Genomic DNA, 23,250 nt, shown 5'->3' with positions numbered 1-23,250 from the left:
GACTGGGAGACTCAAACGTTCATAACGGGTGGCGGGGACAAAGAATCCAGTGAAATTTTTTTAAGTGCTTTATCTGAAAATTACCTTGAGCAGTTAAACAGAGAACTGACTCGTGGCGATAACATATTAGACCTTCTGGCGACAAACAGACCCGAACTATTTGAAACAGTTAACGCAGAACAGGGAATCAGCGATCATAAAGCGGTTACTGCAACGATGATTTCAGCCGTAAATAGAAATATTAAAAAAGGTAGGAAGATTTTTCTGTTTAGCAAAAGTGACAAAAAGCAGATTACAGAGTACCTAACGACTCAACACAAATGTTTTGTCTCAAGTACTGATAGTATTTGAGGATCAGTGGGCAAACTTCAAAAGCATCGTACACTATGCGTTAGACAAGTATGTACCAAGCAAGATCGTAAGAGATGGAAAAGAGCCACCGTGGTACAACAACCAAGTTAGAAAACTGCTGTGGAAGCAAAGGGAACTTCACAGCAAACATAAACATAGCCAAAGTCTTGCAGACAAACAAAAGTTACGCGAAGCGAAGTGTAGTGTGAGGAGTATGCAAGAGGCGTTCAATGAATTCGAAAGTAAAGTTCTATGTACTGAGTTGGCAGAAAATCCTAAGAAATTTTGGTCTTATGTCAAAGCGGTAGGTGGATCAAAACAAAATGTCCCGACACTCTGTGACCAAAATGGTACTGAAACAGAGGGTGACAGACTAAAGGCCGAAATACTAAATGTCTTTTTCCAAAGCTGTTTCACAGAGGAAGGTTACACTGTAGTTCCTTCTCTAGATTGTCGCACAAATGACAAAATGGTAGATATTGAAATAGACGACAGAGGGATAGAGAAACAATTTAAATCACTCAAAAGAGGAAAGGCCGCTAGACCTGATGGAATACCAGTTCGATTTTAAACAGAGTACGCGAGGGAACTTGCCCCCCTTCTTGCAGCGGTGTACCGTAGGTCTCTAGAAAAGCATTGTGTTCCAAAGGATTGGAAAAGGGCACAGGTCATCCTCATTTTCAAGAAGGGATGTTGAACAGACGTGCATAACTATAGACCTATATCTCTAACGACGACCAGTTGTAGAATTTTGTAACACGTATTATGTTTGAGTATAGTGACTTTTCTGGAGACTAGAAATCTACTCTGTAGGAATCAACATGGGTTTCGAAAAAGACGGTCATGTGAAAGCCAGCTCGTGCTATTCGTCCACGAGACTCAGAGGGCCATAGACACGGGTACCCAGGTAGATACCATGTGTTTTGACTTCCGCAAGGTGTTCGATATAGTTCCCCACTGTCGTGTAATGAACAATGTAGAGCATATGGACTATCAGACCAATTGTGTGATTGGATTGAAGAGTTCCTAGATAACAGAATGCAGCATGTCATTCTCAATGGAGAGAAGTCTTCCAAAGTAAGAGAGATTTCAGGTGTGCCACAGGGGAGTGTCATAGGACAGTTGCTATTCACAATATACATAAATGACCTTGTGGATGACATCGGAAGTTCACTGAGGCTTTTTGAAGATGATGCTGTGGTGTATCGAGAGGTTGTAACAATGGAAAATTGTACTCAAATGCAGGAGGATCTGCAGCGAATTGACGCATGGTGAAGGGAATGGCAATTGAATCTCAATGCAGACAAGTGTAATGTGTTGCGAATACATAGAAAGATAGATCCCTTATCATTTAGCTACAAAATAGCAGATCAGCAACTGGAAGCAATTAATTCCATAAATTATCTGGGAGTACGTATTAGGAGTGATTTAAAATGGAATGATCATATAAAGTTGATCATTGGTAAAGAACATATCAGGCTGAGATTCATTGGAAGAATCCTAAGGAAATACAATCCGAAAACAAAGGAAGTAGGTTACAGTACGCTTGTTCGCCCACTGCTTGAATACTGCTCATTAGTGTGGGTTCCATACCAGATAGGGTTGATAGAAGAGATAGAGAGGATCCAACGGAGAGCAGTGTGCTTCGTTACAGGATCATTTAGTAATCGCGAAAGCATTACGGAGATGATAGATAAACTCCAGTGGAAGACTCTGCAGGAGAGACGCTCAGTAGCTCGGTACGGGCTTTTGTTAAAGTTTCGAGAACATACCTTCACCGAAGAGTCAAGCAGTATATTGCTCCCTCCTACGTATATCTCACGAAGAGACCATGAGGATAAAATCAGAGAGATTAGAGCCCACACAGAAGCATACCGACAATTCTTCTTTCCACGAACAATACAAGACTGGAATAGAAGGGAGAACAGATAGAGGTACTGAAGGTACCCTCCGCCACACACTGTCACGTGGCTTGGGGAGTATGGATGTAGATGCCATAGATTTTGTTTTATTGAAATGCTGAGTGGGTGTACTGCAGTTCCTATAGGTGGCAAAACACCATTTTAGTAGCATATTGTTGTAAACAAATGCTATGAGTTTCAAAGTGTGTCTAAGGAATATTCTCGCCAATAAGGAAATAAAGTATCTTTCACTTATGGCTGGAGTGATAATGTATATAGTACCAATGTTGAACTTACATGACTACTAGCCAACACAGCAATGTTTCACAAATGCTAAATATGCATGTGAATTGGATATGTATATCCTAATCTGGGGTATCTCTACAAATGGTGTCTGGATGCAAATTCTGTCTCCCCATTGCCCCCTCTGAAGGAACAAGATTTGAAGTTGTAATAAACCAAATAAATTATGAATGAAGAACACTCACTCATTTTTGTTTTTTGCTTTTATTGTTTGAATTTTTTTAAATTTTTTGTACTCAATACAATTACAAATCGTCAGAAATTATGACATCTTTTTGGATACTGTGCGGTGAGAGTATGAACTGGTTTTCTGAACCACCAGTTTGTGAAGGGGTAAGATACAACTGACCATGTGAAAAACATTCTGATTGTAAATCAGTTCTAAAGTATTTGAATGTCCGACCTTAAGCACTGTTCATTGTTAATGCAAACAAAACCTTTATTGGAAATAGTCACTTAAAATAAGTGGGTAAATTAATTCCAAAATATCTGGATGTCCAACCTTGAGCCTTCCTCATTGTTATTGTTGTTGTTGTTGTTGTTGTTGTTGTTGTCTTCAGTCCTGAGACTGGTTTGATGCAGCTCTCCATGCTACTCTATCCTGTGCAAGCTGCTTCATCTCCCAGTACCTACTGCAACCTACATCCTTCTGAATCTGCTTAGTGTACTCATCTATCGGTCTCCCTCTACGATTTTTACCCTCCACGCTGCCCTCCAATGCTAAATTTGTGATCCCTTGATGCCTCAAAACATGTCCTACCAACCGATCCCTTCTTCTAGTCAAGTTGTGCCACAAACTTCTCTTCTCCCCAATCCTATTCAATACCTCCTCATTAGTTACGTGATCTATCCACCTTATCTTCAGTATTCTTCTGTAGCACCACATTTCGAAAGCTTCTATTCTCTTCTTGTCCAAACTAGTTATCGTCCATGTTTCACTTCCATACATGGATACACTCCAAACAAATACTTTCAGAAACGACTTCCTGATACATAAATCTATATTCGAAGTTAACAAATTTCTCTTCTTCAGAAACGCTTTCCTTGCCATTGCCAGTCTACATTTTATATCCTCTCTACTTCGACCATCATCAGTTATTTTACTTCCTAAATAGCAAAACTCCTTTACTACTTTAAGTGTCTCATTTCCTAATCTAATTCCCTCAGCATCACCCGATTTAATTTGACTACATTCCATTATCCTCGTTTTGCTTTTGTTAATGTTCATCTTATAGCCTGCTTTCAAGACACTGTCCAGTCCGTTCAACTGCTCTTCCAAGTCCTCTGCCGTCTCTGACAGAATTACAATGTCATCGGCGAACCTCAAAGTTTTTACTTCGTCTCCATGAATTTTAATACCTACTCCAAATTTTTCTTTTGTTTCCTTTACTGCTTGCTCAATATACAGATTGAATAACATCGGGGAGAGGCTACAACCCTGTCTCACTCCTTTCCCAACCACTGCTTCTCTTTCATGCCCCTCGACTCTTATTACTGCCATCTGGTTTCTGTACAAATTATAAATAGCCTTTCGTTCCCTGTATTTTACCCCTGCCACCTTTAGAATTTGAAAAAGAGTATTCCAGTCAACATTGTCAAAAGCTTTCTCTAAGTCTACAAATGCTAGAAACGTAGGTTTGCCTTTTCTTAATCTTTCTTCTAAGATAAGTCGTAAGGTCAGTATTGCCTCACGTGTTCCAACATTTCGACGGAATCCAAACTGATCCTCCCCGAGGTCTGCATCTACCAGTTTTTCCATTCGTCTGTAAAGAATTCGCGTTAGTATTTTGCAGCCGTGGCTTATTAAACTGATAGTTCGGTAATTTTCACATCTGTCAGCACCTGCTTTCTTTGGGATTGGAATTATTATATTCTTCTTGAAGTCTGAGGGTATTTCGCCTGTCTCATACATCTTGCTCACCAGCTGGTAGAGTTTTGTCATGACTGGCTCTCCCAAGGCCGTCAGTAGTTCTAATGGAATGTTGTCTACTCCGGGGGCCTTGTTTCGACTCAGGTCTTTCAGTGCTCTGTCAAACTCTTCACGCAGTATCGTATCTCCCATTTCGTCTTCATCTACATCCTCTTCCATTTCCATAATATTGTCCTCAAGTACATCGCCCTTGTATAAACCTTCTATATACTCCTTCCACCTTTCTGCCTTCCCTTCTTTGCTTAGAACTGGGCTGCCATCTGAGCTCTTGATATTCATACACGTGGTTCTCTTCTCTCCAAAGGTCTCTTTAATTTTCCTGTAGGCAGTATCTATCTTACCCCTAGTGAGATAAGCTTCTACATCCTTACATTTGTCCTCTAGCCATCCCTGTTTAGCCATTTTGCACTTCCTGTCGATCTCATTTTTGAGACGTTTGTATTCCTTTTTGCCTGCTTCATTTACTGCATTTTTATATTTTCTCCTTTCATCAATTAAATTCAATATTTCTTCTGTTACCCAAGGATTTCTAGCAGCCCTCGTCTTTGTACCTACTTTATCCTCTGCTGCCTTCACTACTACATCTCTCAGAGCTACCCATTCTTCATCTACTGTATTTCCTTCCCCTATTCCTGTCAATTGTTCCCTTATGCTCTCTCTGAAACTCTGTACAACCTCTGGTTCTTTCAGTTTATCCAGGTCCCATCTCCTTAATTTCCCACATTTTTGCAGTTTCTTCAGTTTTAATCTACAGGTCATAACCAATAGATTGTGGTCAGAGTCCACATCTGCCCCTGGAAATGTCTTACAACTTAAAACCTGGTTCCTAAATCTCTGTCTTACCATTATATAATCTATCTGATACCTTTTAGTATCTACAGGGTTCTTCCACGTATACAACCTTCTTTCATGATTCTTAAACCAAGTGTTAGCTATGATTAAGTTGTGCTCTGTGCAAAATTCTACTAGGCGGCTTCCTCTTTCATTTCTTAGCCCCAATCCATATTCACCTACTATGTTTCCTTCTCTCCCTTTTCCTACACTCGAATTCCAGTCACCCATTACTATTAAATTTTCGTCTCCCTTCACTATCTGAATAATTTCTTTTATTTCATCGTACATTTCTTCAATTTCTTCATCATCTGCAGAGCTAGTTGGCATATAAACTTGTACTACTGTAGTAGGTGTGGGCTTCGTATCTATCTTGGCCACAATAATGCGTTCACTATGCTGTTTGTAGTAGCTTACCCGCATTCCTATTTTCCTATTCATTATTAAACCTACTCCTGCATTACCCCTATTTGATTTTGTGTTTATAACCCTGTAGTCACCTGACCAGAAGTCGTGTTCCTCCTGCCACCGAACTTCACTAATTCCCACTATATCTAACTTTAACCTATCCATTTCCCTTTTTAAATTTTCTAACCTACCTGCCCGATTAAGGGATCTGACATTCCACGCTCCGATCCGTAGAACGCCAGTTTTCTTTCTCCTGATAACGACATCCTCCTGAGTAGTCCCCGCCCGGAGATCCGAATGGGGGACTATTTTACCTCCGGAATATTTTACCCAAGAGGGTGCCATCATCATTTAATCATACAGTAAAGCTGCATGTCCTCGGGAAAAATTACGGCTGTAGTTTCCCCTTGCTTTCAGCCGTTCGCAGTACCAGCACAGCAAGGCCGTTTTGGTTAATGTTGCAAGGCCAGATCAGTCAATCATCCCGACTGTTGCCCCTGCAACTACTGAAAAGGCTGCTGCCCCTCTTCAGGAACCACACGTTTGTCTGGCCTCTCAACAGATACCCCTCCGTTGTGGTTGCACCTACGGTACGGCCATCTGTATCGCTGAGGCACGCAAGCCTCCCCACCAACGGCAAGGTCCATGGTTCATGGGGGGAGGTCCTCATTGTTACTGCAAACAAAACCTTGATTCACTTAAACTGAATGGGTATGGGGATCATTAATATACAGGATATGAAAGAGACCTCTCCAGATGCTCGATATGTGAGGATAATAGTTTCAGTGACATTATTTTGCATAGTATTAATATGCAAATGAGTAGCATTACAAAGCTTTGGACAATTCAGATTAATTAGTATTATTCTAATCAAAAACTGATAAGCCATAAATACAGCTTTCCTAACATGTAGGTTTTGTATTAAGACAAACTCCAAGGAAGAAAGCAACAGCATATTGCAATACATGTGTGAGAAATAGTTTGTCTAATGGTGTATATGCCCTACCAACATAGTTAGAACAATTGCGAGAAAGCAAACGAAGCCACACATTTTCACGTTACAGCCCAGCACAGCATTTCTTTCTCACAGTTTAGTTTTAACAGAAAACCTTACATTGTTGTTTTTAAGAAATATGCCTGTGTACATTCAAATGTTTGTTAGAGTAACATGTTAAAAACTGATTAAATTGGCCAAGAACTTTTTTGAGATTTTTGCCAACAATGTTTGCCCTTAAAATGTTACTACCGGTACTGATTGTCAGATGAATCAACTGTCTACTGCTTAATTCTCTAATAAATGTATACATTTGCGTGTTACTTGTTGAATTTGTAACTTCGTGTATAACCTGTCTCCCTAATGCGTACCTTGTAAATACTTTGCGGTTGCAGTTTTCTCGGAGTTAATTACTTTTGTCGTTCTGCTGTGCAGTGTCGTGTGACCATTCCATTGGACATCTTCACCTTGTAGCAATGTGTGGGTGATGGAAGAGAGCTCCATCCGTCCAAGCTACTAAATGAAGTAAACAGCTTAAAAACAACTCCTATGTATTTTACACCCTATGTTTTTTGTATACAACTTCCATTACAATGATGAGTGAACAGGAATTGTAGCTCATCACTAACAATTACAACACAGAAGTGTCTTGCCTTGAAATTAACAACTAAACAAATGAAAATCCTTTTAATTATTTTTCAGTTGTTTTTTAATCACTTATATTCTTGAGTATGCCCTCTGAGACTGTGCACAATAGGACGTTCTACACTTAATAGCTACCTAAAACATATTTTCATTTCTCACGAACATCTTTCGTCAGCGTAAGAGGATAAGAGTGGAAGAAATTATTCTGAAGAATCCCGGTTACACCACAGTGTAAACACTGATAACACCTGGATTTAGCAAGAGGATGTTGCAGAACAAAGAATTTGGTTCATCTTGTATTGTGAACATCTAGGATTTTTTCTATAGCAGCAGAATGAGTCTGACTGACTTTCAAAAAGGAAACTCTGAAAAGTAAAAATGGTATTCTATTTCTGAGAGATGGAGAGAAACAATTTCTTGAATCACTAGCATGTAATTAATGTTATGCCAGTTTTGTATGTAAATAATGCCCAAGTAAAAGCAAAGATGCACCAATTATAATTGTCAATGGCAAGATACTTATTTAAACATATCAGAAGTCAATGAAATACAAACATACTATCCCAGGGTGAAAACATGAAACAGAAACTGAGCACATTGTAGGTGCATACTTAAATAATGAAGTTTAAGAAAAGTATACTTTCGTTCCTATTTTCATGAACCTATATTTTCATTTTCATTGTAACTCTTAAAATTGTATGATAAGCCTGTAAGTAACTTTCTGCTATAGCTGTCAAATAGCAAGAAATAGTGCATTGCTTTGAAGATAATGTAATTAGATTCATTTGCTGTAACTGACTTGCAACAAAATTCAAAGTACCTATCCTAAGGAACTACATCACACAGCTAGGTTACAAAATAATATTGATGGTAACACTGATGTCTTTCCCACCCGAGCAGTGTCAGCCAAGTGTTTATAAATTTATAATTACATTACTTTTATTTCAATATCTTCACACAATTTTGTTTCTTTGGGAATTTTCTTGTATTATGAAGTTCAATACAAATGAACTAAATGAATTGCAAATGGCACTTAACTGCATCCTAAGGTCCACATGTTTGCTAAGTCTTCCAAACCAAAACTGCTCCAGTTCACAATGTGGTTTGAAGACATGTAGACGAATTTTATTTCCCTTGGAGGGCACAGTCATTCAGTTTTAACATTCTGGAACATCTGTGGTCAGTTCTGAAGCAAGATAATATGATGAATATTTCTTCGTTAGTCACTGTTGACGTGACTGCTCCTCTGCATAATTAATGCAAATTTAGCCTACATGCCTTTCTTCTAGGCAATTACTCCTATTCCACTGTTGAATATTTATTACAAACTGGTAGCACATATACCTTTTTTTTAATTGTGCCTTTAGTTGCACAAGCAGTATCAAAAGCTAATATGAATAACAACATGAATGAAAAGAATAGAGTGCTGCTCACCACACAGAGATGACAATGAATAACAGACAGGCACATTTAAAAATGAACTATCAGAGATTTAGCTATTGGACAAGGTCATTCATCAGATGGAGTAATTCACAAAAACATTTGACAAGCAGATAGTGGACTCCTATGTGCATCATCATGAGATGCTGTGTTGGGGTGGGGTGAGGTGGGAGAGGAGGAGGAGAAGCAGAGAATGGGAAAGAACTATGCAGGTGAGCTGGGAGGATAAAATACACGTCTGGGGCTGGAGTGGGAGCAGGCAAGTGGAGGACAGAGACAAACAAGGTCTGGAATGTCATGGGAACTAAAGACCTGTTGCAGAGGGAGTTTCCACTTGCACAATTCAGAAAAGTTTGTGTTGATGGTGGGATCCAGAGGGCATGGGCTCACCAAAGTCATGTACACTGTATTCTTCGCAACTGCTTGGTCAAGCAGTCTCTTTGCCATTCATGTGGGCACAAAGTTGCCGATCCCAAATTCTAGTCTCAATCTTCAACAGTCACTGTGTCTATCACCTTCCCTGCTCCCTCACCGGCCTCACACAGGCCTCCTGTTCCCCCAGATGATCTGCATAATCCTTTCTTTTTCTCTGCTTCTCCCTCTCCTTCTGCCATGCCCCAGAACAGCTCTCCCGATGCAGCACTTAGCAGCCTACCTACCACATCATACATGTTCCCATATGTGGCAGTAAAACACTTTCCTCCGCCTGCAAAAATGATCTTTGGAGCAACTCTGAGTGCAATTCAAAATTTATGTCAATTATTTCCCTAGAGAATATTTGGTAATGCCTCCTTAACAATCTCTGATTATGTACACATAATACTGTTTGAATTATATTTACAAGTATTCCATGTGTATATCCAGCTAGTAAGTGTTTCCTTAAAAGTTTATTTCACAAATTATGTTTTGTTACATGTACAAATGCCTCTCACAGCATACTACAAAGTCCAAGTTTTTGTCACTCAACTTGGGTGAATATGGCTAGACGCCAGCTGATACCAGAGAATTTCTGAATACAAAAAGAGATGCCAAGTCTAAAATTTCCTAGAAATCAACAGCAGGTGCTTGCCGATCGAGCTTCACTTGTGATCTGTGTCGTTTTTCAAACAGTCTCTCACGCACGGATTTTTCTTTCCTGAAATTATAAAATTGATACAACAATTAAAAAAACTACAGGTTAGTGGGGAAAACACATTACTGAAAATTAGTTGTACTGCCTTACTTAAAAAAAAAAAAAAAAAAAAAAAAAAAAAAAAAAAAAAAAAAAAAAAAAAAAAATCAGACACACACAGGAAGTCCCTCATAAGAGTCAACAGGCGCATTTTCATTTTTGCAATGTGTAGCTGGAGTCAGTCACATATTTTATGTGATGACTGATTTTGATGGAAAGCATGTTTCAGCAGAATTTTACGTGTTCGTTTGGTGAAGCAGCCCAATATTAGTTTATTTCAATATTCATTTTGTCAATATGTATTAATAGAGACACTAAAAATTTTAAAAACAACCAATACTCCACCAACGGCTGAGCAATGCCCCTGGCCTGTGCGAATTGCTACCATCACGCAGCAGCACTGCTCAGTCACTGCTGGAGTCTGGAGTACTGATTATTCATTGTGTTTTAGTGTCCTGTTAATAAATATCAATAAAACAAATATCACACTAGGCTAATTTGGGACTGTCTATTGAGAAGGAATGTAAAATTCCCCTTTAAAAATAATTTTGTTTGTAATGGGAAACAAACCAATGCTTTCTGCCAACACTTTTCGTTGGGTGAAAGAAGTGATGAGCAATATTTATTTGGGCCAACTCCAGCTACCTATTAGTTGTCGATAATCAACCACAAGCATGTGCTCAAAAAAAAGGGAAAACAAAAAGCTTTAAATCAATATTGCCAAAAAATTACCTTCGCCTGTGTTTCTCCAAAGTTTCTTCAGAAATTTCTTCCTTTGGTTCAATTAATTCTCTAATCATGGATCGCAATCTTTCCATAGCATCAGCCAAATTTAACTGTTGTGACCGAGTCTTGTCCGACCGAATTACTAAGTAGCCTTCCTTGTTGATTTTTGTTCTATGCTGAAACAAATAAATATTTAATGATGTCATGATTTTAAATACATGCCAACATTTCCCACACTCTTCTGCATCTGCCTCCTTAAAAAAAGATTTTCAGCAACTGATACTTTACTATCACTCTCAGTTTGGACATGCAGACTGTGATTTTAAATCCTTCCATAATAAAATGTGGTGAAAAATCTGACTGCTCATGTTAACACTGTGTTATTTACTTCCTTATTTAGTGTCACGCAAAATTCTGTAGTGTATCATAAAGGACAGCACTTTATCAATAAAAATGAATATACTCAACAGAAATTGTAGAATCATGGTCAAATGGAGAAACTTTTCTGTTGTAGTCCATTATGTTATTGACTACAACCATGAGTCCACTGCTGTACTGCACCTTTCGGTACCCAGTTAGCCATCCTTGGATGCCTAAATAGGAGATGGGCTACCCTGGGAATTATTTATCATAATGCAAGCTCTTGCGCAAAATATATAAGATAAATCTAGGGGAGACTGTGCAGTAACAATGGCGGTGTGACAACTACTCGTGCAGCATACAACATGAGGAATACTGAAGTACATAATTAAGCAGCCATCAAAGTTCAAATTTACCGGAAAATATTAGGTTAGTGCATACACATTTCGCATCCTGAAATGCATGTTGCTAAGAGTAATTGTAAGTTCCAGTATTTTCTTGTGGTTATGTATTAAGTGTTAAAAATGGAATGACAGGTGGAAAAAAAGTCTTAACATTGGTGACATAAGTTTTACATTGTGTTTAACACAAGGGTATTGACAGCAGAGGCAGTTCAAAATATTTGTGCTGTGTGTGTGTGAGTGAGGAGACCACCACTGGAGACACTCCATCATAAAATTATTTTCTGCGTTCCAGAACAACTGCAGGCTTAAATGAGAATGGAGAATATGGAATACCTGTACAAAGCCATAATTATGGCAAGGGTGAACTTCATAGAAGCACATGTCAAGCATTAACAAAAAGAAAGGCAATGGTTTGGACTATAATTCTTATAAAGGAATATCTCTGTTACATATGTACAAGGAAGTTTTTGTTGGAGTGCTACTTAACCAATTACAACATCATCTGCACTCCATTAATATTCCACCTCCTATTCCTCCAAGTTGAATCAGTGTCTGTTTCATGTCTTGGATAATGGATGATTATCATGAAGTGTCCCATAAACATTCACAATAAATCCCAACTGACTGTCCACCATGAGACACCACAACTATTCACACTGAAATTTTAAACTGTATGTCTGTTCTTGACACAGATGCGCAACTTCATTTTGAAATCTGGTAGTGAACCTGTCATACCCTGAAACTTTCTGGCAGATGAAAACTGTGTGCCAGGCCGAGACTCAAACTTGGGACCTTAGCCTTTCACATGAAAGTGCTCTACCGACTGAGTTACAAAAACACGACTCACGACCCATCCTCACAGCTTTACTTCTGCCAGATCTCGCCTTGTATCTTCCAAACATCACAGAAATTCTGCTGCAAAACTTGCAAGACTATCTCTCCTGAAAGAAATGATATTGTAGAGACATGGCTTAGCACTGATACAAAACTTTCTGGCTGATTAAGACTGTGTGCTGGATTGAGATTTGAACTCAATTGCATTTCCTGGGCAAGTGCTCTACCAACTGAGCTACCCAAGCGTGACTCAGGATCCGTCCTCACAATCTTGCAAGTTTTGTTGGAGAACTTGTGAAGATTAGAAGGTAGAAAACGAGGTATTGGCGGAAGTAAAGCTGTGAGGACAGGTTATCGGTTGTGTTTTTGTAGCTCAGTCAGTGGAGCACTTGCCCTTGAAAGGCATAGGTCCCGAGGTTGATTCTTGATTTGGCACACAGTTTTACTCTGCCAGGAAGTTTCATATCAGTGCATACTCAACTGCAGAGCACAGATTTCATCCTATTGTACCCTGCTTAAATATTAACTGATTAACAGGTTGACATGCTAGTACAGTTCTTTACCACTCCCACATAGCACCATGGCTCACAAAACAGTACTATAAATGTGGGATGTCTAACATAGCTTCTCTATGAATATTTCTCGGCAGTCAGAAATATGCTTTTTCTTATTCTACCAACAACTTGATATCATTTGGCATGCTACTGCATATGTCCCATCAATAGTTGTCTGGGTGAAAGAATAAATAATAATAAAATAAAGATATAAATAACAACACCTCGAAATATCATGTTTAAAGAAGGGTACAAAACCATTATAGACATTCATCTGAAAGACCACTCGCAGAAATAGACTGTTGTACTGCTAAAACAAAGTTCTCATTGCAGAAAATTCATGAAAAAAGTATTCAACAACAGCATGACCTATATATTTGCTTTACTGTTTCTGAAAAGGCTTTTGATAGCGTGCTATATGATGAAATTTGGAAAGTATCACTTAAGATTGGTAGTCGTTCAACATTTGTATCAATGATATGAGACTTTCATGAAAAGGTGTGTTATGTTCTTTTCCTGAGACCTTTATGCCCTCTATTTTGCTGTTGGTATTTGAGACACACACACACACACACACACACACACACACACACACACACACACACACACACACACCAAAGCTGTCCTTTACCAAATAGCCCCCTCAGGCAGATACATAGTGACAGAGGTTATGTTTCCACAAGTTTGTAGTTCTGGAAGCTGCAGAACTGGCTTTCAAATTAGCCAGTTATGCTCTACCAGATGGTATCCAAAATACCAGAATGACACTGTTTCGGGCTGTTTTTGAGCTGGGGGAAAAGGTCACATGTACTGTGATATGAGGATTATGTGGGGGGAGGGGCTGTGGTATCACAGTAATGCTATTTATTGCCAAGAATGTTTTGTTGAGGACTGCCATATGACAAGGCATCCAAGGGCGTGCAATTTTGGGTGCAGACAATTCATCCTGTTCCTACTTCCTGGTAAAAAGTCTGACTGATGGTTTGTCCCAGAGGCACAAATTGCTTGTAGATGAGCTCCTAACTGACAAAAAATAAATTAATTAACACCCATTTGATTTGGATTTACTTATAGTTGTTTTTTTCTGTATGGGGAATATTCACAGTGTGTTACTCCCAAGATGGGTATTCTATCTCGGGTTAATATTAAAAATCTAAGACACTTCACTTGTGATAAAATGACTGAAGAACTCCAAATCCCTCTGCAGTAGTTCCAGAAGCTCAAGACACACATTCTTTCAATTATTTTTCTGTTAATTTGTTGCAACTATCTTCATACACATTTTTGTGTGCCCAAAACTTGTACTGAAAGTTGATGGAATCCTAAACACATTCCAGTTTAAGTTAGTGCTGATCATTATCACCGTCAACTAATGAGCTGACCTCAGAAGACGCTTCACACTTTCCACATTGTCATCCATCCTTGAGGCTGAAGGACTTCCCACATGTAATTCATCTCCCTCTTCATCTCAGCCTGCGAAAAAGGATTCGTGCTATCTGAACACTTGGCCTTTGAATACAGAAAATTCTCCAAAAGCCCTTTATGACTCTTCTGAAGTCACAGTACCTATTACAACACACTTTCCATAAAATCTGATGTAACAGCATTGCTCAGACTTTTGCCAGTTCGGACTTCTGACATTCTCAACACTTGTGTAGCAACTGCAGCAAGTTTAAGCTGGTACTGCACTAAGGACATAATCCAACCTAACAGCCCTGTGAATGAAAAGGCATCAGAGTTGTTGGTCCTTGTACAGTGTTGCCAGTATCATTACTTTTTTAACATACCTCATAAATGACGTAAAACATGCTGATGGTGTTTACTTAACCTGAGGGGAAAACTTAAATTTGTACAGGGGTCAAAGCTATACCAAAACCCAACTTTAAGAAATAAATTTACTGTTGTGTTGTTATGATGTGATCATAGATGCATATACTAGAAGGGGACGCCAGTTTAGACACTAAACCAAAATGTTACAAACTGAAATAATGATATTGCTTCTGAATATCATGACACTATTGGCATTAAAAAACTCAAATCCATGGACACATCTAAGTACCTGAGTAGCCGTGTGACATCAAAAACAAGTTTGATGATTAAGTCGATAGCCACAGTGGATCTGCAGTCATTGTAATGCAAACAACACAGTAGAAGATAGTATTACAAACAAATAATGAGAATTCTAATGAACAGAAATAACTGATATTATATTTAATAAAAGCACACTAACGACTAAAATGTGTGATTTATATTTCACTTAATCACTCCACTTTCATTTAAAATACGAAGACACCTTTAATTAATCAGGTTATACACCACAACTGACTGACTCTACTGTACAGGAATGATATTCCTGCAAATGAAGTGTCAATGAAAATTAAATACTTCAGTTTTATTTACCTCTTTAAACAGTCTGGTTTTAATGTCATCATTAATCCAGTCAGCAGTCTCAATATGAAATCTGAGATCTACTTTGGTATTCACCATGTTCACATTCTGTCCCCCAGGTCCAGAGCTTCGGCTGTAAGTTATATCCAATTTCTCTGATTGAAAGGAAAAATATATATAAGGATAAGTTTACTTTCAGAGGTAAAAACTGAAGAAAAGTATAGCATTATGAAAATATAAAATCAAATACAGGGTCTGGCAGACTAGCAGGACATAAAAATGACATAATGTCAAAACAAACTGACACATTTATTGGAACACACTGAAAACAAAGAAAAGTGTATGCCTTTACATATTATATATGCCCTGTACTTTATTTTGAACATATCAATATGCTGCCATCATGTTCTGCGCCTTCCTCTATGCAGCAAATGAATACTTCCATCACCTGATTCTGCATGTTCAATGGGATCTCCTCAACTGCTGTAAGTATCCTTTTCTTGACTTCTGCTACTGTGTGAGAATGTGTAGCATACACTTGACTCTCCAAGTATACTCACAAGAAGAAAAAGGGGCAGTCAAATTAATCTGGTACTGCCCTAAGGACATAATCCAACCTAACAGCCCTGTGAATGAAGAGGTATCAGAGTTGTTGGTTCTTGTACAGTGTTGCCAGCCTCATCACTTGGTGATTGCGCTCAATGTCTTCAAATCTAGACACCAACCAAGCAGGAAAGTGATGCTGCAAGGCATTCACGGACTATTACGTAACATGAGCTGTTGTCCCTCCTGTTGGAGCTATACATCAATGTTCAATCTCGAAAGGAGAACAGCATTAAACATTTGGATACAACAATTACTATTAACTGTTACTGCATGACCATGGAGATCTTAAAAAAATATGGATCAATGATGCCAAACAAAACCACACAACACTTCACAGTCACAATGAAGGGGTTTCTCATGCAGCTGTTGAACATTACGTTATTTACCTGGTGCCCAGTAATCATAATTCTACGTACTTACAACAACATCTAGATGGAAACTGGCCTCATCCAACATCAGTATGTAGTCTCACATATGCTGTTCAGCTGATAACATTTCTCGGAAGTGCAAGTTGTAGGGTCGTCGGGCAACTTTATCTTAAACATTTCGTTTCCGTATGACATGCAACTTGTGTGTGTGGAAGTGCAGGTCATTAAGGAACAATGTGACATTGTTAGAGCCAAGTCACGTCTGGCAGCAGAAAAATGAGGTCTTCAGACACGCCTCCTCCACTCGCTCCAGAGTCTGTTGTGTCCTTCATTGCCTCTTTGCACAAGACACAGTTGTCCTCCACTGTGGCACCCACCAAACAATCAGCTGATGATCTGAGATTTAATCACATCATTTCAACTTAAAACAGCGACAAAAGAGTCGCTGAAATGGAGAATTGTTATTTTTTGAATATTCCTTGATGGTCAATGCTCTAAGCTGTGAACTCCTTAAGACCATAATCGCACATGCCCGTCCTTCCTCAACGTGTGTGCATACTTATTATGCACACGCACAACAGCGATGCTGTACAGCACAATAGAAATGCTATACTATGTGACTCGGATGATACTATTCATTCTGTCAAATCCCATATAATGTGCCAATGAGAACTGATCATGGTTCTACAAATTTTTCTACAAGGAGCACTGAACGAAGGAATGATACAGTCAGCCTCCAAAATTAGGAAACAACTCCGTCTCTCTCTCTCTCTCTCTCTCTCTCTCTCTCTCTCTCTCTCTCTCTCTCTCTGTGTGTGTGTGTGTGTGTGTGTGTGTGTGTGTGTGTTTGGGGGGGGGGGGGGGGGGGGAGATCATCATCATCGTCACTCTCTGAAATGGTCTACATTGCTATGATGGTGTTAACACCGTGAATTATAAAAACATAAAACTTCCAGTGTCCATGAAATAATCAAATTCAAAACCACTGGCTTTTATAATCTCCATATGTGAGAGGCATTTGAAAAGTTTGTGCAAAAATAAAAACTACTTATGTGTTTGGGGTAAACCTTTTTTATATTTTGACATAGTCTCCTTTTAGACTTATACACTTCGTGTGACGCTGTTCTAATTTGTTGATCCCGTCAGAATAACAGGAATTGTTCAAGTCTGCAAAATTGCTATTAGTTGCTGCAATCACCTCCTCATTTGAATAAAATGTTTGTCCCACCAGCCATTCCTTCAGATTGGAGAACAAATAGTAGTCTGAGGGAGCTAAGTCTGGAGAATAAGGGGGATGTGAAACGAGTTGGAATCCTATTTCCATAAATTTTGCGAGCACAACTGTTGAGGTGTGTGCTGGTGCATTGTTGTGATGGAGGAGGACTTTTTTGCAGTCCAATTGCCAGCACTTTTCTTGCAGCTCTATTTTCAAACAGTCCCATAATGATGAATAATATTCACCTGTAATAATTTTACTCTTTTCCAGGTAGTCAATGAGGATTATCCCCTGCGAATCACAAAAGACAGTCGCCATAACCTTTCTGGCCGAAGGAAAGGTCTTCGCATTTTTTGGTGGAGATTCTTTCTTGGTAACCCATTGTTTAGATTGTTCTTTCACCTCAGGAGCATAGTAATGTATCCCTGTTTCATCTACAGTGACAAAACTACACTTAAAGTCCTGCAGATTCTTCCTGAGCTGCTGCAAATCATCCTTGCAACACTTCACATGATTCCGTTTTTGGTCAAGCGTGAGCAATCACGGAACCCATCTTGCAGATAGAATTTCTCATGGCCAACTGTTTGTGTAAAATATTATGTACCCGTTCATTTGAGATGCCCACAGCACTACCAATCTCACACACCTTAACTCTTCTGTCATCCATCACCATATCATGGATTTTATCAATGATTTCTGGAGTTGTAACCTCCACAGGCCATCCAAAGCGGTCAGCATCACTTGTGCCCACATGGCCACTCCGAAAATTTTGAAACCACTTATAAACTGTTCTAATCGAAGGTGCAGAGCCACTGTGATGTTTATCAAGTTTTTCTTTAGTCTCATGATGCATTTTTGCCTTTCATAAAGTAATGTTTAAACACCACACGAAATTCTTTTTCGTCCATTTGTTGACAATCACTCCACTTCCTTGATTCACACGAATGCCAAACCCAAAGAAATAGACCAATATGGCTGAAACTTGGTGTGCATTGTTTCTAAAGATGCTACTAACTAAACATGACCTTGATATGCACCAGTAGTGCCATCTCTCGGACTTTTCAAATGCCCCTTTTAGTTACATTAATGCTCTGTTTCTCTTTATTTCATTCTAGACTGGACCTTTTTGCAAATTTAACCCAATTTTTGAAAAAGATGAAGCAACAATTGGCCACAATAGGTTTTAGTGCTGCATAATTCATGAAGACATGGTTCCTGACTGCTGGTTTGGCTTTTGAATCAATGTGGAAAATAATTATTTAACTTGCATATAAAACTACACAGTACTTCAAGAAGCTCAGATAAGACACCCTCTGTTCAAAGAAACTAACCATTTTACTTATGCATATTATGAGAGATGTGTTGATAAAAAGTCCCATTTGAAGTACTTATTTTGTGAAATCTCTATCACATTCTTCTGTCACCACTGTTTCCGTACTAGGCACACAGCACTTTGTCTAGTCAGCGGCATAGGTTTGTTGATATATTTACAGGCGCAAGATATTGTCTGGATGTCAACATGAGTCTTTGGTATATGCTGTGTCATTGATGAGACAAATGGTTCCATAAATTGAGGCAGTTGGATAGTTACAATTGTCTCAATCATGTCTGAGCTCATAATACACTGAGTGAACTCATTTCCTGTATTCTTTTATCCTCTGTGAAGAGAGGACATTCCCTTTCCCATGTTAGAAGTTACTGACAGCAATCCACACACACACACACACACACACACACACACACACACACACGTGTGTTTCTGTAGCATTTCCTTTGTGGGCAGCTAAACCACATTTGCAGCATGTTGCCCACACTAAGTTAGTTTCATAAGCACTATCTTTAGAGACACTGAAATGTACTGCAGTGCACTCCAATAATTTAGGTACACTAGGTGATGTAAAAAGACTGCAATCAGTTCAAACTAATTGTTCACTCTTACTGCAAAATTTCTGCCTTCAGTCACACCTTTGTTTTCCCATTTCTGTTGTAGTTCATTTGGTGTCAAAAGTGCATTATGTCCCTCAGTCTGGCTACCCCTTTACTATAATTTAGAGCAAGTGCTGTTCTGTAGCTGTTCAGTACTTTCCTATAGGTTTGTCACAATTTGCTTGTGTAATATGCTACTTCACAACCTCTTACTGAATTTCAGTGAACCTCCAAATCATTCTAGTACTTTACTGATGCAGGAAAATCACCATTTCTCAAATTTGTTTCCTCTCTTTTAATTACAATAAACACATTAGTTGTGACTGGATCTGTTCTTTTCTTATAATATTGACACTAGTTTTTGGAGACATATGGTGGATTTGCTGCCAAAATCTCTTTTTTATTTAGATGTGGTTACTGCTTAAAAGACCATCCAAATGGCTAGGAGTGTTTGTAGTTGATGTAGGATACATTGGTGTTTTGCAAACAGTAAGGGGAATAAGAGACCCCTGGGCAAACCCCCTTTGCTTCGATGGTGTTAGAGAATAAGTGTGTGGCAGACACCCAAGTGGTTCTTTGCTAAAGAGTGGTTTGTCTCAACAGCCATCATCCCATAGCAAACCTTGAGCTTGGCCTTTTCTTGTAGAGGCTTACATGACTGTTGCAATCCAAGCAATTATGCCTAGATCCCCTTTCCCTGCAACAGACAACATTCCACAACCACGATGGCCATTGAATCATATTTAAAGTTTAGTAAGAAAAGAACTGGCAGGGCTCAACAGCACAAGATAAGGAACTCCAGGTTCAAATCCACTTGTTCTATGATGAAAGCTGAGATCCCTATGTGGCAAGACTGCGGGGCACATGTGCCTTATGTCCACAGATACAGCAAGAATTACTTCACTCACTGCAAATTGTATTTGTGTGTAGAAACCAAAGCGTAAGACATGCACAGAGGTGACACTCACATCAAAAATTTGTATGATTGAGACAACAATGCTTTAACATGTGGCAAGAATGTAATTACTGTTACAAATGTGATAGTTGTTGTCATCTTCAGTCCTGAGACTGGTTTGATGCAGCTCACCATGCCACTCTATCCTGTGCAAGCTTCTTCATCTCCCAGTACTTACTGCAACCTACATCCTTCTGAATCTGCTTAGTGTATTCATCTCTTGGTCTCCCTCTACGATTTTTACCCTACACACTGCCCTCCAATGCTAAATTTGTGATCTCTTAATGCCTCAGAACATGTCCTACCAACCGGTCCCTTCTTCTTGTCAAGTTGTGGCACAAACTCATCTTCTCCCCAATTCTATTCAATACCTCCTCATTAGTTATGTGATCTACCCATCTAATCTTCAGCATTCTTCTGTAGCACCACATTTCAAAAGCTTCTATTCTCTTCTTGTCCAAACTATTTATCGTCCGTTTCACTTCCATACATGGCTACACTCCATACAAATACTTTCAGAAACGACTTCCTGACACTTAAATCTATACTCGATGTTAACAAATTTCTCTTGTTCAGAAACGTTTTCCTTGCTGTTGCCAGTCTACGTTTTATAGCCTTTCTACTTCAACCATCATCAGTTATTTTGCTCCCCAAATAGCAAAACTCCTTTACTAATTTAAGTGTCTCATTTCCTAATCTCATTCCCTCACCATCACCCGACTTAATTCGACTACATTCCATTATCCTCGTTTTGCTTTTGTTGATGTTCATCTTATATCCTCCTTTCAAGACGCTATCCATTCCATTCAACTGCTCTTCCAAGTCCTTTGCTGTCTCTGACAGAATTACAATGTTATCGGCACAAATGCGATGCTACAAAAAATAATTATGAAACTGAATGAAATTGAAGGCAGACTTAAGTAAACATTTATGATGTAAGTAGAGTGCCAGTGATTGTTTTTCTTGCATTACATATATTCTGCCACTACACACAAAACTTAAAGAAATATTAAGAAAGCAATCCAGTCTGTAGCTTCTACTACTACTATTACACATGCTCAAGTGCCAGTCTTCAAGTTTTTCTTCACTGGTGTCATTTGTCTTCCATAGCAACTGACTAGAAGTGAGCATCGGCATAATACAGCAGATTTTTAGCAAACATGTTCCCTGTGATCATGCACTTCCGTATGCGATTTTAATTTTTTCTCATGCCAGATAATCCTTTAAGCTATAGCCCTATTTCTCTTTTGGAGCCACTCTTTCATTGGCATTTTAGTGTCAATATTTTTTGGTTTTTCCCTTGATCTGCCTTTTATGACATTCGCTGACTGTGGTGGAAGATTTCCTTAACCTGTTTCTATAACCTGGAAGATTTCATCTGCCTATGGTACTCAACATGGATATATTGTGCCGTGAACTGGTGCTGCTCTTTCTGATAAATATGCTCTTAGTTCCAACAGTTCAAACTACAGCAACAGACTCAGATTATTTTGCCATTTCACATTATCTTCAATATATTGTGTTATACAAAAATGGTAAAAGATTATTCACATTGTTTGCAATCTTTATAACCATACCAAAGTCTTCAAATGTGTTGTGTATGACACACAATGATACAATCTACTACAACTTTCCGTCTGCTTCTCCAAAGTGAGAGAGAATAGGGGTTTGAACTACAATCTACACCGCATCCAATTCCAAATAATATAAAAATGTATCAAAAGAATCTATGGTCGTTCAGACACAACAGACGCATTTTTTGGACTGCTGATTAGCAAAATTATAACATAAACCAAGAGTTCAAGGGGTCTGATACACAGCAGCAGATAGGAGGGTGGGGTGGGGTGGGGTGGGGGGGAGGGGAGGATATGTGGGGCAGGGGGTCGAGACATCGTGAGAATCATGCACGTTCGCAAAAAATTATCGGGGGGGGGGGGGGGGGGCAAGAGTCCATACTGCCAATTTTTTATATAAATGGGCTGGTCAGTTTGAGATACGTCATCCCAATAACGCTAAATATTTTTGACGATATAAAAAATATGCCAGAGAATTCTAGAAAGGTATGAAAGTTCTATAATGAATAAAAACTCTTCATACTTCGAGACGGGCACAGGGGGAGGCGGGGAGGGGACGGCGTCGGCGAAGGAAACACCTTCTCCTGCACGACGCTGCCATGGTGAAAACTATTATAGCTTCATACAATAAACTTATGGTGTATGCATAACTTTTACATCTCGAAGTATTTATATCATAATTATTAATGGAACTTTCTGTAGAAGCAAAAAATGAGGGAAATCATTACCTATTGGTATGTATCCGGAGAAGACATTATCCTCTGGCATCTGTTAACGGGAAAAACCATATAAGACGAACAATACGTAAACAAATAACTTGTGCACCATTTAATAACTACAAAAAAAAACATGTTAACAGGAAAAACCTTTTTTGGAGTGGTTACTGTTAACCGGCTCGTGGGGTATAGAGTATCGAGGGCAATTTTACTTCGGTAAGTACTCAATTCTGCAATACTTCCAAACAGTAAACCGCTTGCCAGTACGCGTGTGGCATTTCTGCCACAAAACGTGGACAACATTCTTTACAGCAAACTTAGCCAATAACTTCACATGTCAACACAGCAATAACAACACCACTGTACACCAACTCCAATTTGTATACACTGCGACTGCCTATGCCTATTAGCAAAGGTCGCAGAGTCATGTCAAGGCTGTTAAAGACACAGCTGCCTTGCCGCCTCTAGATAATACATTTATAGGTGATACATTTCTATAGTAATTTTTTGCTGACAAATGACTTTTTTATTAAAATACAACAATTTTCTTATTACTTTATGGTGTGGCATATAAATTTCAATATCACTGCAGGTTTAAATAATGAAAACTAATGCTCACACAAAATATTGTATGTTGAGTGTTTCAGAC

General features: G+C 38.9%; 1 protein-coding gene across 1 annotated transcript; it reads right to left on the bottom strand.

Annotated features, from left to right (window-relative positions):
- Positions 1-9,671: 9,671 nt before the first annotated feature.
- On the bottom strand, positions 9,672-23,053 carry LOC126328631 (peptidyl-tRNA hydrolase ICT1, mitochondrial). Its single transcript, XM_049996055.1, has 5 exons — positions 22,752-23,053; positions 22,614-22,653; positions 15,253-15,395; positions 10,707-10,876; positions 9,672-9,938 (listed from the first exon to the last, which is right to left on the bottom strand). Exons 1-5 carry the CDS (start codon positions 22,902-22,904, stop codon positions 9,848-9,850), a joined length of 597 nt encoding a protein of 198 aa, XP_049852012.1. The 5' UTR covers positions 22,905-23,053; the 3' UTR covers positions 9,672-9,847.
- Positions 23,054-23,250: the final 197 nt, after the last annotated feature.

This window comes from Schistocerca gregaria, chromosome 2 (genome assembly GCF_023897955.1).
Source record: "Schistocerca gregaria isolate iqSchGreg1 chromosome 2, iqSchGreg1.2, whole genome shotgun sequence".
Classification (NCBI taxonomy): domain Eukaryota; kingdom Metazoa; phylum Arthropoda; class Insecta; order Orthoptera; family Acrididae; genus Schistocerca; species Schistocerca gregaria.
Note: the sequence above shows the minus strand (reverse complement) of the source record. Positions and strands in the feature narration are given on the sequence as shown.

Bases quoted from the DNA above. Each gene is read 5' to 3' on its own strand.
- LOC126328631 (XM_049996055.1), bottom strand. From the start codon at position 22,904: ATGTTGTCCACGTTTTGTGGCAGAAATGCCACACGCGTACTGGCAAGC. The intron at 22,654-22,751 runs GTTTTTCCTGTT...TCCCGTTAACAG, and splicing joins CAGTAACCACTCCAAAAAAG to ATGCCAGAGGATAATGTCTT. The intron at 9,939-10,706 runs GTAATTTTTTGG...TTATAATTTCAG, and splicing joins TTGGAGAAACACAGGCGAAG to GAAAGAAAAATCCGTGCGTG.